Genomic DNA, 11,985 nt, shown 5'->3' on the forward strand with positions numbered 1-11,985 from the left:
ATAGTGTGGGTGGTGATGATGATGATGAGAGAAACCGCTGTTGAATGCTGGTATTACACTCATTGAGGGACACGAAGAAGTCAAGTCCGATGGGATTTGGGAATCTCAAATAGAAATCGGGATTGGAATAAAAAATGCATTTATATTAAACAATACAGAATATACAGCACTTCTTGGGGTCTGTAGGGTACGCACTTATTCCCTCTCCCCTGAACATTTATGGAGATGTATGGGCCGTTTAAGTCAGTGATAAAAGTGTCTTTCAAGGATAAGTGAGCTCCTGCACTGATTATTATAGTTCAATATTCAATATTTGATCACCAAAACCCCCCAAAAAGCATAAAAAGGGGGCCCCCCGCCCGAAAAGGGCCCTTAAAAATCGCGCTCGGTTAATATATACACACAGGCCCAGTGCCCTTTTCAGCCTTTGAGCACCTGCCCCTCTAAAGTCCTGTGCACGTCCCTGTCACCCAACCCTGTTAGTTACATCACCCAACCCTGTTACTTACAGTACATCACCCAACCCTGTTACTTACATCACCCAACCCTGTTACTTACATCACCCAACCCTGTTACTTACATCACCCAACCATGTTACCTATCAGTCAGGGGCTACTGACTGCACACAAGCATTTCGTTATGCAATGCACTGTATCTGTGCATATGACAAATACAATTGTATTAGTTTTATATCTGTTTATGATGTTGTGTGTACCATGTTGTGTTGTGTCTCTGTTGTTGTATAGTTATTATCTGTTGTTTATCTGAAATATTGTTAACGCTTTTCCGAAAGGACGAATAAAGTATCAATCTATAAATCAGTCAAACACACAAACAGACCAAATTAATGAGTGAAGGGAGGTGCCCACTTGATAACCTCGGTGATGTGCTGCTCTCACTGGTCATTAGGGGTTATGTGGTAGGGTATGTAGCATCTATCTATCTACGCGGTGGGTTGTGGTGGCCATTAGGGGTCATGTGGTAGGGTATCATCCATCTATCTACGCGGTGGGTTGTGGTGGCCATTATGGGCCATGTACAGTATATTGTGTTTTATTACAAATAAAAGTGTAAGACCTTTACAATTATTGGATATGTCACTCTGAGTTTACGTACAAGTTTACGTTCAAGTGCCCCATGGCAAGTGACATGAATTCATCTGTCAATCTCTCCTCCACACCGTCCCTCCCCTTTTTTTCCTCCCACAGATTGGCTCGTGTCGGGAAGGTGGGGCCTGTGATTGGTCAGTATGTGGACAGCCAGTGGTCATTGGCCAGCTTCACCGTGCCAGCGGAGTGTGCCTGTATCTGTGCGTTTGGGAAGAACACGTCCAAGAATGTCAACTCTGTCATCGGTGAGTCGTGGACGGCTACTGTGATGTAGGGCTGAGCCCAAACGTTTGAACGTTCGAACCTTCGTTTGTTACGTTGGCATTCGAATTCTAAATCAACATTAGAATTTTAAATGTTTTATATAAAAAAAAATCTATGTATTTTTTTAATTCTTTTTTTCTATTCATTCTGTTTAAACCAATGGGGGTTTTCTTCACAGTTGCAGATAAAGATTAGGCTACACTAATATTATAGTATTAAAAGAAACTGATGAGTTATATTCATTAACACTTTGAGTGCCACGGACGCGTTTTGTCGTTAGTTCATGCCGCCAGTTGAATGCCAGCAACGCTATATAGTGTTTGTTTGTCGTATTTTTTTTATTAGCGATTTGAATTCATATTATCAATCGAGCCTCACGTTAGTGCTGCAGACTCTCTCTGAGCTCCATTGGGAAAATACCGCCCCCTATCGTCTCTCCCTGTGTAACTGCACCCCATTGGATTAGACTGATGAAGGGGGGGGGGGGGGGGGGGGGGGGCAGTTTCCTCATTTTACTTTTCCGTCAAGCCAACTGAAGGATCCAAGTGATCGCCGGGGCGCAAATCCAAGTGGAATACATATTTACAGTACCCAACGCTGAATCAATAAACGCGATCGATATTTGGAATGGCGATCAGGAATTGGAATAATCTTTTTGGAGAACATCTGATCTGAGGTAAGCAATTTATTTTACCAGTCTTGGGGTAATCGGATCTGTTTTGACCTATATATCAGCGTGTGCCCCATGTGTGTGTGTGTGTGTGTGTGTGTGTGTGTGTGTGTGTGTGTGCGCGCTGATCAGGAAATGAGAGAATATATTTTTCAGATTGCTTATATAGCGTGCATAAGTACACATATACTATCGATAATCTAGCGTTTATTTGAAAACGATTCATAAATAGGCTGAAAAATGACAGTTTTTTGTGTATGCCAGAATATTCCAGTAAATGCCGTTTATCACGGAATCTATATATTTTCCTGAAAAACAAGGGCTTTTCAAAATGCTATAAAACGGAAATGAACCGATTTTAAAAAAGAAGAAAAAATCCGTTTCGACAATGTTGACTGCAAACAAGTCATTGATAAACGACGGGCAGATTAGACACATAGCCATAATTTAAGACAGAGATTATGCGTTCTCAACGCTATCATTTAAGTGGGTGGCGGCATTCAACCACGTTTTACCATGTTAACAAGTGGCAACCAAACTGTTAAAGAAATTTGATTTAGTTGGGCTGGGCTAATTTAATCAGATTAATCACTTTATTCAGATTGAGGATTTAGTTTGAGGATATCTATAAAAAAAAATTCTTTAATTAAAAACGAAGGTTCGAACGTCCGTTCTAAAAACCCTGACGAAGTTCTAATCCCAAAAACAGGCTTCGGGGACAGCCTTACTGTGATGGTTATCAAATCACTCGAGTCTTAACCGGCTGTGTATTGTCGCAGTGAAAGGGTTAACCGTTTGGTGGTGCGGCAGTGAAAGGGTTAATTATTCAGATCCAGACAAATACAACGATTGGAAAACATTTCTAATAGTTTTTTTTTGTATCCACTTTTTTCTCCTATTTTTCTCCCATCCCAATTTTTTTTTCGTGATTCCAATTCTTCCCTCCCCTTCCCCTGTCTTGAACGTTGCTAGACTATCCCTCCCACTGGTCGGCTGTAGTGAGGATAGAAGCCTTGCATCACCTGTCTCCTCCGGTACACGAGGAGGCAGCCTGTCGCATCTTTTCACCAGACAGCTCAAACTCTCAGTGGCGAGGAGTAACGCGTGGGAGGCTCACGCTACCCCCGATACTTCCTGTTTCTGCTGTACAGGCGTCACCCAACCGACCTGTAGGAGTTGCTGTCCACAACGTCCAATCCCCACCCACCGGCTTTCCCACCCTCTAACACTGCCAATAGACCTATCTCAAACCCTGCCCTCTTTTCTTGATCCTCCAATCACAACTGTCGCTTAAAGTTTGTCCGAGGTAAGCGACAGTTGTGATTGGAGGATCAAGAAAAGAGGGCAGGGTTTGAGATAGGTCCATTGTGTTAGTATGACGACCGGCCAAGCCGGTAGCAACGCCAAGAGCTGGGCTCGATACCAGCATATCCTGCGTTAGTGGCGAGCGCCTTGCCACTCAGCCGCCACATTTCTAATAGTTTTTTGACTGATATTGCAATTGCGATAGGATTCATAATAATAGGAGGGAATGATCAGCATTATCTCATTTGAAAAACATATTATAATGAATGTAAGCCTGGACATATCTGCAACGCCACGGTACTTAAACTAGAATGGTATTCACATATTTTGCCTTTATCAAATATGGCGCCTCCTGTGATTTGGATATTGCACTAGGCTAGGCCATAAGATATTCCTCTATTGATCCCTTTGGGAAATGCAGGCATCATAGCAGCATGGAGGGAGGGGAGGTACAGGTACATGGTAATAGTAGAAGACATAATACAGGTCATAAAATTATAGTAACAGTAGGCAGTGTAAACAATATAACAATATACTTAACTCTTGAGCATATGAGCAAGTAGGCAGTGTAATCAAGGTACAGATGAGGGTCTGTATGCCCTATCAGTTATATTATGCATTACAATAAATATAGTTACAATGGACACTAGAATCGAAATATATACTATGAGTAAGTAAGTGCAGGTGCAGTATGCATAAGGTACGTATGGCGTGATATAAGTTCTACGTTGTCCGTGTAGGTGGGAGTCAGACACATGATCACACATGGTAACTATTATCCACTATTATCCCTGTACCCAAAAAATCCAAGCCTGCTTGCCTCAATGACTACCGCCCTGTAGCTCTCACCTCCATAGCCATGAAGTGCTTCGAGAAGCTAGTAAAGGGCTACATCTGCTCCTCCCTCCCCATCAACATGGACCCCCTGCAATTTGCATACCGCCCCAACAGGTCCACGGAGGACGCCATATCCCATGTGCTGCACACAGCAGCATCACACCTGGACAAGAGGCAGGGGAACTATGTGAGAATGCTATTCATCGACTACAGCTCGGCATTCAATACCATAGTCCCCTCCATACTCATAGCCAAGCTCAGGGACCTGGGCTTGGGCTATGACCTCTGCCAGTGGGTCTTGGACTTCCTGACTGGCAGACCCCAGGTGGTGAGAGCAGGCAACTGCACCTCCTCATCCATCACCCTCAACATAGGGGCCCCCCAGGGCTGTGTTCTGAGTCCCCTCCTCTACTCCCTGTACACACACGACTGTGTGGCTCAGCGGAGTAGCAATACAATCGTCAAATTTGCTGACGACACAGTGGTGGTGGGCCTGATCTCTGCCAACGACGAGAGGGCCTACCTGGAAGAGGTCAAGGTCCTGGCGGGATGGTGCCAGGAAAACAGCCTCTCCCTGAACGTCAGCAAAACAAAGGAGATGATTGTGGACTTCAGGAGGTCGGGGGTCAAGGACTACAGCCCCCTCAGCATCGACGGGGCACCGGTTGAGAGAGTCAACAGCTTTAAGTACCTCGGAGCCTACATATCCGAGGACTTGACATGGACCACACACATTAACAGTGTTGTGAAGAAGGCACGACAACGCCTCTACTTCCTCAGGCGCCTAAGGAAGTTCCAAGTCAGCCAGAAGATCCTTAAGAACTTCTACTCATGTACAATAGAGAGCATCTTGACCGGCAACATCACCTCCTGGTTTGGGAATAGCACTGCACAAGACCAAAGCAGACTACAAAGAGTGACACGTTCAGCCGAACGCACAATTGGAGGGGGGCTCCCCACCCTCCAGAACATTTACTACAAGCGTTGCAAGGGCAAGGCTAAGAGAATCATTAAAGACTCCAGTCACCCGAACAACTGCCTCTTTGAACTGCTGCCGTCAGGCAAGCGATACAGGAGTCTCAAGGCGAGCACAGAAAGACTCAGAAGAAGCTTCTATCCCCAGGCCATCAGGCTGCTAAACGAACAATGAATGAACACTACACAACAACAACCACCAAACGCACATAGCACACACATCCACACGCACACACTCACTTTAAACAAACACACTGTAGCACCCACTCCACACACTTATAGCACACACCCACTTTAAACAAACACACTGTAGCACCCACTCTCCACACTTTATATTTATGGATGAAGGATTGCACTACAACTCGTACACCTTACTGTAACTTGTACCTAAAATTGTACCTCATCCCATTTCTGCTTTGCACTAGATAGTACTGTACATTAGTACACTGCATAGTATTGTGTATTGTATATTATATGGTAACTCAGAACATTGTACATATGTCTATACCGAACACTGTGACCTCATTTTCTTCTTCTAAATTCATGCTATCTTATGTTATTATGTTATTTGATACTATCTTGTCTAGCACAGTCTCTGGAGCGTAACAGTAAGAAGCATTTTGTATGAAAGTATTCTGTACTTCTGTATGACAACTATTAAAGAACTTGAACTAAATGGACTGCATTTATATAACAGCTTTTATCCAAAGCGCTTTACAACTTATGTCTGACATCCACCCAGTCACTGACACATTCACACACACCGACAGTTGGCACCATGCAAAGTGCCAACCTGCTCATCGGGAGCAGTTTGGGGATTACGTTTCATGCTCAAGGACACTTCCACACACTGCAGAGAGGAGCCGGAATCGAACCGGGAACCTTCCGATTACCAGACGACCAGGATTTCAATAAAATGTATATTCATTGTTCGGCCCTAGTATCCTGTGACGTATCCAAAAGAGCTTAAATGAAAGATTTAGTTCTACACGTTTTTATATATATATATATATATATATATATATATATACCGTAATTCCTCTAATAGTAACCCCGGCTTGTATTTGTTTCAACTGTAGCGGGTACCAGGCTTGTATTAGGAGGAGGCCTGTATAAGAGGGAGGCCTATATTTCAAATTTTCAAACGGATCATAATGAATAAATCAACATTTTGTGTCAGTTTGAACCCAGTAAAATGTACTGGGTTCATTTATTGAAACCAAGTACTGTATGAAATAGTAAACAGTGCAATTACAGGTGGTCACTGGTCATTTCAACGTTTTCAAAGTGAAATCAAGTAACTAGCTCAGTATGCAGCTCAGTATATTAGTAACCCGGCTTGTATTAGGAGGCCGGCTTATAATTGCTTAGCTCAAGAGCGCACCCGGCCATTAATAGAGACCCGGCTTGTATTTGAGACCCGGTTACTATTAGAGGAATTACGTTATATAAAATAAGCCAGAACTCGTCTTCACAGACTTTCAAATTTATTCTAATCCATTCCATGTTCTACAGTCTTGTTGATACAGAATGTTTGTTGATATCAAGTAGGGGTGTAAAGGTACACGTATCCGTACCGAACCGTTTCAGTGTCTACCGTACCGTACCGAACGGCTGTGTAGTGTACCGAACTAATACAAGGGTATGTTAACCACTAATGACTGCCCACCGGGGGCTGTTTTTTTCACAATCTAATATAATTAATTATTATTATTATATATATTTTTTTACAAGTCGATTATTAATTTCAATATAGAATATTCGTTGACAGCCCTACAATTAAAATTAGTTACTGCACACTACATCACCCCTGAGTGGAACATGGAAAGCCAAACTTTTCCCCACTGTACCGAAAACCCGTACCGAACCGTGACTTCAAAACCGAGGTACGTACCGAACCGTGGTTTTTGTGTACCGTTACACCCCTAATATCAAGGTTTTGCTTTCTTCTCTCCAGCCATCTGTGTGGACGGGACTTTCCACAAGTACGTGTTCACGCCGGATGGGAACTGCAACCGGGAGGCCTTCGACGTGTACCTGGACATCTGTGATGACGACGACTTCTGAGAGAGAGCGCAGCAGGACGGACGAGACGAGGACAGTCGATATAGGGAGGTGTAGTCTGACGTCACTTTGGACCGCCCGTGAGGTCCACCCGTATAGGGATTTATCACGGGGGAAATGGATTATCGGCTATTGTAACAATTCTGCCTCATGAACATTGGAAAGCTTTCCATTTTTGCACACAATGAGTTCCCTTCTATCACTAACATTATTGTTTAAGCATTTTTTGTTGAAATAAAATTCGACGATTTTCTTTTACGATTAATTGCGAATATTTTCATGTTGAGCTAGAGATTGTGGATGAATACGCACAGAAAGGTACACCATGCAAATTGTCATGCTTTATTTGTTTTAAACGAGACGATTTAGAAATGGGCAATGGGGAAATACGTTGCAATTTTGCGAGGTGGACCGGCCGGAAAAACAGCAATAACGTAACCACTACACCTCCCTATTGAAATGAGAAGGAGCGGGCGAAGGAGTAAGGAGGAGGCAGGGGGGAGACGGGGCGGTGAAGACAGACGGACGAAGACGGGGGGTTCAGAGATCTTGTACAGAAAGGCACAGCAGCCTGTTTTATAAAGTGTCTCGTGTTTGTAATCAATTGTATGCAGGGCTTGACATTAACACCCGCCACATGCAGGTAGAATTCGGCAGTGGCGTGTAACTCTGTCACTCTTACCAGCCACTTTGGCGGGTAGTCCGTGCAGCGTCACCGCTTTAGAGTTGAAGTGTCTCTCTCTCTCTCTCTCTCTCTCTCTCTCTCTCTCTCTTAGCCAAACTTTTCGAACAAACTGGATATTTGGATTATGTGTGTGTGATTTTTGGCTCGTGAAAATGCAGAGTGGCTAGTGACTTTGGAAAACCACTAGCCACAGTGGCTGGTGAGCCAAAAAAGTTAATGTTAAGCCCTGATTGTATGTATGTATCAGTGTGAAGATAAAAACAGTTTGTATTGGAGTACAATGTCGTGTCGTCTTGATTCCTGATGCTCTATCAGGGTTCCTAAAACGTTACATTTAATAATCAGAACTTTAGGCCTTAAAAATGTCTTTAAATATGATTTTGTATTGGATTGGTAGTTACTTTTATGTTGCGATAATAATCAGAATTGCATTTAAATGTGTCTGCTACCCCCCAGCATAGTCATTTCATAGTAATCTCCCTTCATACGGCTGTGAAATAGGTATCAAAGTCGATTCAAAGTGGCCTTAATCCTTTCACTACCGCACTACCAAATGGTTAACCCTTTCACTGCAACAATACAGAAGGTTAACCCTTTCACTACCACACTATAGAAGGTTAACCCTTTACTATCACACTACATACGGTTAACCCTTTACTATCACACTACAGCCGGTTAACTCACGGGAGGCCAAACCCGAGATAGTCCGGGTTAACTCACCATGCTCTGGGCGCCAAACCCGAGAAATCTCGAGTTTTAATCGATATTTCTTTTATTAGCGATATCTATTCATTTTTCATCCATCCAGCGTGACGTTATCATTGGGAATGGGTCTGAGCTCGCAAAGGGCAAATACCGCCGCCTATCTCCCGGATGGTATTGCACATCATTGGATTGGATTGGCTAGGACTGTGCATCAAAAAAATAAGTCCGGTCCAGGTTTTACTTCTCGGGCATGCAGTATCGTTATAACAGATGGACTGAGGACACTCAGAGCAGTGTGGATTATGTGTTTTGAATATATAACGTTGGATCAATAAACGCGATCAATATTTGGAATGGCAATCAGGAATTGGATTAATCTTTTTGCATGACATCAGATGTGAGGTAAGGACTTTATGACAGAATCTTATAGCAATCAGATGTTCCTTTCACCGCCATCGGAGCGTGTGTGTGTGTGTGTGAGGTTCGCGCCGACCAAAGTACGGAGAAGCGATACCTTCTGTAGTGTGGTAGTGAAAGGGTTAAATGGTCTTAAATTCTTTAATTTGACTTGTTGAAACCTGCAGGAACCCTGTCCATGTAATATTGCTCTGCTATATTTCCTGTACCTTTGAAAGGTAAGTATAGCCACAGGCAGACTACCAAATCTGTAATAATAATATAAGATTATATAGCTTCATAAAACCCCAGCCTGACCATTTTTATGCTTCATCTGTGAATTGTTTGTCTGTAATAATGGCACATAATATCCTAAATGTAGTGCACACAGTTTTTTTTTTAATCAATACAGTGTTCTTGAACAAGGAGGGCTGCAGCGTCTTTGTAGTGTGAATCCAGTGTTTTTTAGAAGGTGCTCTTTGGATATAGGGGAGCCAGTTGAAAAAACAAAGAAAGTTCCAGGCACTCTTCATGTATAAAAAAGGCTTTAATATGTAGCTTAGTTCATATTAGAACAATTAAAATACACCAACATGTTTCGGCCTTCTTCAGGGCATACGAGAACTCATGAGAGTTTTATTCGGACATGGGCCGTGGTGAGATTGAGTCAGAAGATCCTCAAGAACTTCTACTCGTGCACAATAGAGAGCGTCCTGACTGGTAAGTGGTAACATCACCTCCTGGTTTGGGAATAGCGCCGCACAAGACCGCAGCAGACTACAGAGAGTGGCCCGTTCAGCCGAGCGCATAATTGGAGGTGGGCTTCCCACTCCAGGACGTTTATAACAAGCGTTGCAGGGCCAAGGCTAAGAGAATAATCAAAGACTCTAGCCACCCAAACAACTGCCTCTTTGAACTGCTGCGGTCAGGCAAGCGCTACCGGAGTCTCATGGCCAGTACAGAGAGACTCAGAAGGAGCTTCTATCCCCAGGGCCCAGGAGTTCAAAACATTGAATCCCTATCTGATTGGATCGGATTTGGATTTTGGGTAGTTCAAAACCAAAAAACAGGATTAGGATCACTTTGATATCAGATCAGGAAATCAAATCCAAGCTTTAATCTGGATCAAATCTTCAAAACGGGTAGTTCTAACCGACAACACAGGATTGGGATCAGTTTGATCCCAAAAAAATGGATTATCTTGATCCCACCAGAGGGGTGGATTTCCAGTGGATTACCAGAGCAAAATGTACTATACAATTTATTTAAAAAAAAAATCAATATAAATAAGATAGCAAAGTTAATAAAAACTGAAATAATACACAATTATAGCCTTCATGGCAAATACACTTTATTTAAAAAAAATTTGGTCACATTTGTGGTGGCCTATTTTGTTTTCAACCAAATGCTGATGACATAAATGTTTATGCTCATAAAAGTACCACAACAAATATTGTCAATCACAAATGTAATTTAGATTAAAGAAAAAATATCTTCGAATCTTCAAATATCTCCTCAAAGCACGCCTGGATGATCCTGTTGTTACCCTAGTGGGAGTATTTCTTTTTATTACAATTCCATTATGATTTTATGTCCTTTATGTATTTAACAATATAATTAGACATTATAGATGTCTCTGCAATGTGGTCCTTGTCTTCCTTTTTTCCCCTTCATATCCACTAGATGGAGATCAGTAGGATTAAAGCACTGATATTCAGGATCTAGTAATCTTGAAAAGTCTGAATCTGGATCAGGGTGATCCTATCCTGGGTTACTTTGAAATACCGGGACAAAATCTGGCCGAGTTGTCTGATCCTGGATCACAAAAAAGGGGATTTAAAAATCTGATCAGATCAGATAGGGATTAAAAGTTTTGAACTCCTGGGCGCAGGCCATCAGGATGCTCAATGACAATGACACTGTAACAACCCATCATCTACATACACTGCACACACATCCACATGCACACATTCACCTTACCACTCACTATTCACTTTAACACACTTTATATGTATCTATTATTAAAGAGATTTGCACCACATTCAATACCTCATTTGCACCCTACCCCAAGTTTTGTACCTCTGCATTCTACCTCACTGGTACTCATTTTACTCTGTATTGTATATTGTATTGACTTTACCTACTTTTTACTTCTTAATTGTTTACTTACCTTCTCTTTACTCTATGCAGCACAGTGAGCACACTCTCAGGGACTCATAAGAAACAAGCATTTCATTATAAAGTATCCTGTATTTAGTTCTGACAAATAAAAACAAACTTGAACTTGAGACGTGAAGTAATCAGATACACACTTACATTAGTATGGAACACAATTCATCACAAGAAGAAGTCATCAGTGTCTGGGAGCCGGGAGGTGCGGTGTCATTATGGACAAAATCTGATCTTAACTAGTAGCGCCGATGGAAATCGCTGAGGATAAATTGATGAGATGCGGCCATTTTGAATTAAAACTGTTTTAAAAGCAATTTCGAGCCTTGTGAGCCGAAATGCAAAACCTGCTTATTCCACAATGCGAGATTGGTCTGGCCTCCCATTCGTGACCTTAATATTGGATTAATAATGGAAAGATGCAGAGTGCACACACACACATTTCCCAACGGGCAGTGAGCCTGGTCTCTGTCACGCTCGATTCTGAAGTAAAAGGTGGTGATAAAAAGGTATAAATGTTTAACCATAATAGGACGAAATGTTCTTTGTTAACGCAATGCCATGAACGGAATGGGGTGAATTTAAGTGTTCCTTGAGCGATTTTGAGCATGTTAAAATGCACTCCTCGCTCAGGGCATGCACCCTACTCCATGGTCACATGCTCGGGTGTGAGTCCGGCATGACTCAAAAGAAAGCCCCCCCCCACCATTTTAAACAATAAGCTGTGAATGAATAAGAGCTTAACACAGTATTGGATGTCTAAACGTTTCTGATGTCAGTGTGAGAATAAGGACTAATAATAAAGA

The 11,985-nt window shown here is 42.4% G+C and overlaps 1 protein-coding gene across 1 annotated transcript in view; it reads left to right on the top strand.

The window, feature by feature from the left end:
- wdr45 (WD repeat domain 45) overlaps positions 1 to 7,374 on the top strand; it is a 35,211-nt gene extending 27,837 nt beyond the window's left edge. Inside the window, exons 10-11 of the mRNA XM_084324633.1 lie at positions 1,209 to 1,354; positions 7,118 to 7,374. Coding sequence (XP_084180759.1) covers positions 1,209 to 1,354; positions 7,118 to 7,227 — 256 coding nt within the window. The 3' untranslated portion in view covers positions 7,228 to 7,374. The remainder of the gene's footprint in view (positions 1 to 1,208; positions 1,355 to 7,117) is intronic.
- Positions 7,375 to 11,985: the final 4,611 nt, after the last annotated feature.

This window comes from Notolepis coatsorum (assembly GCF_963971535.1).
Source record: "Notolepis coatsorum genome assembly, chromosome: 11".
NCBI lineage: Eukaryota > Metazoa > Chordata > Actinopteri > Aulopiformes > Paralepididae > Notolepis > Notolepis coatsorum.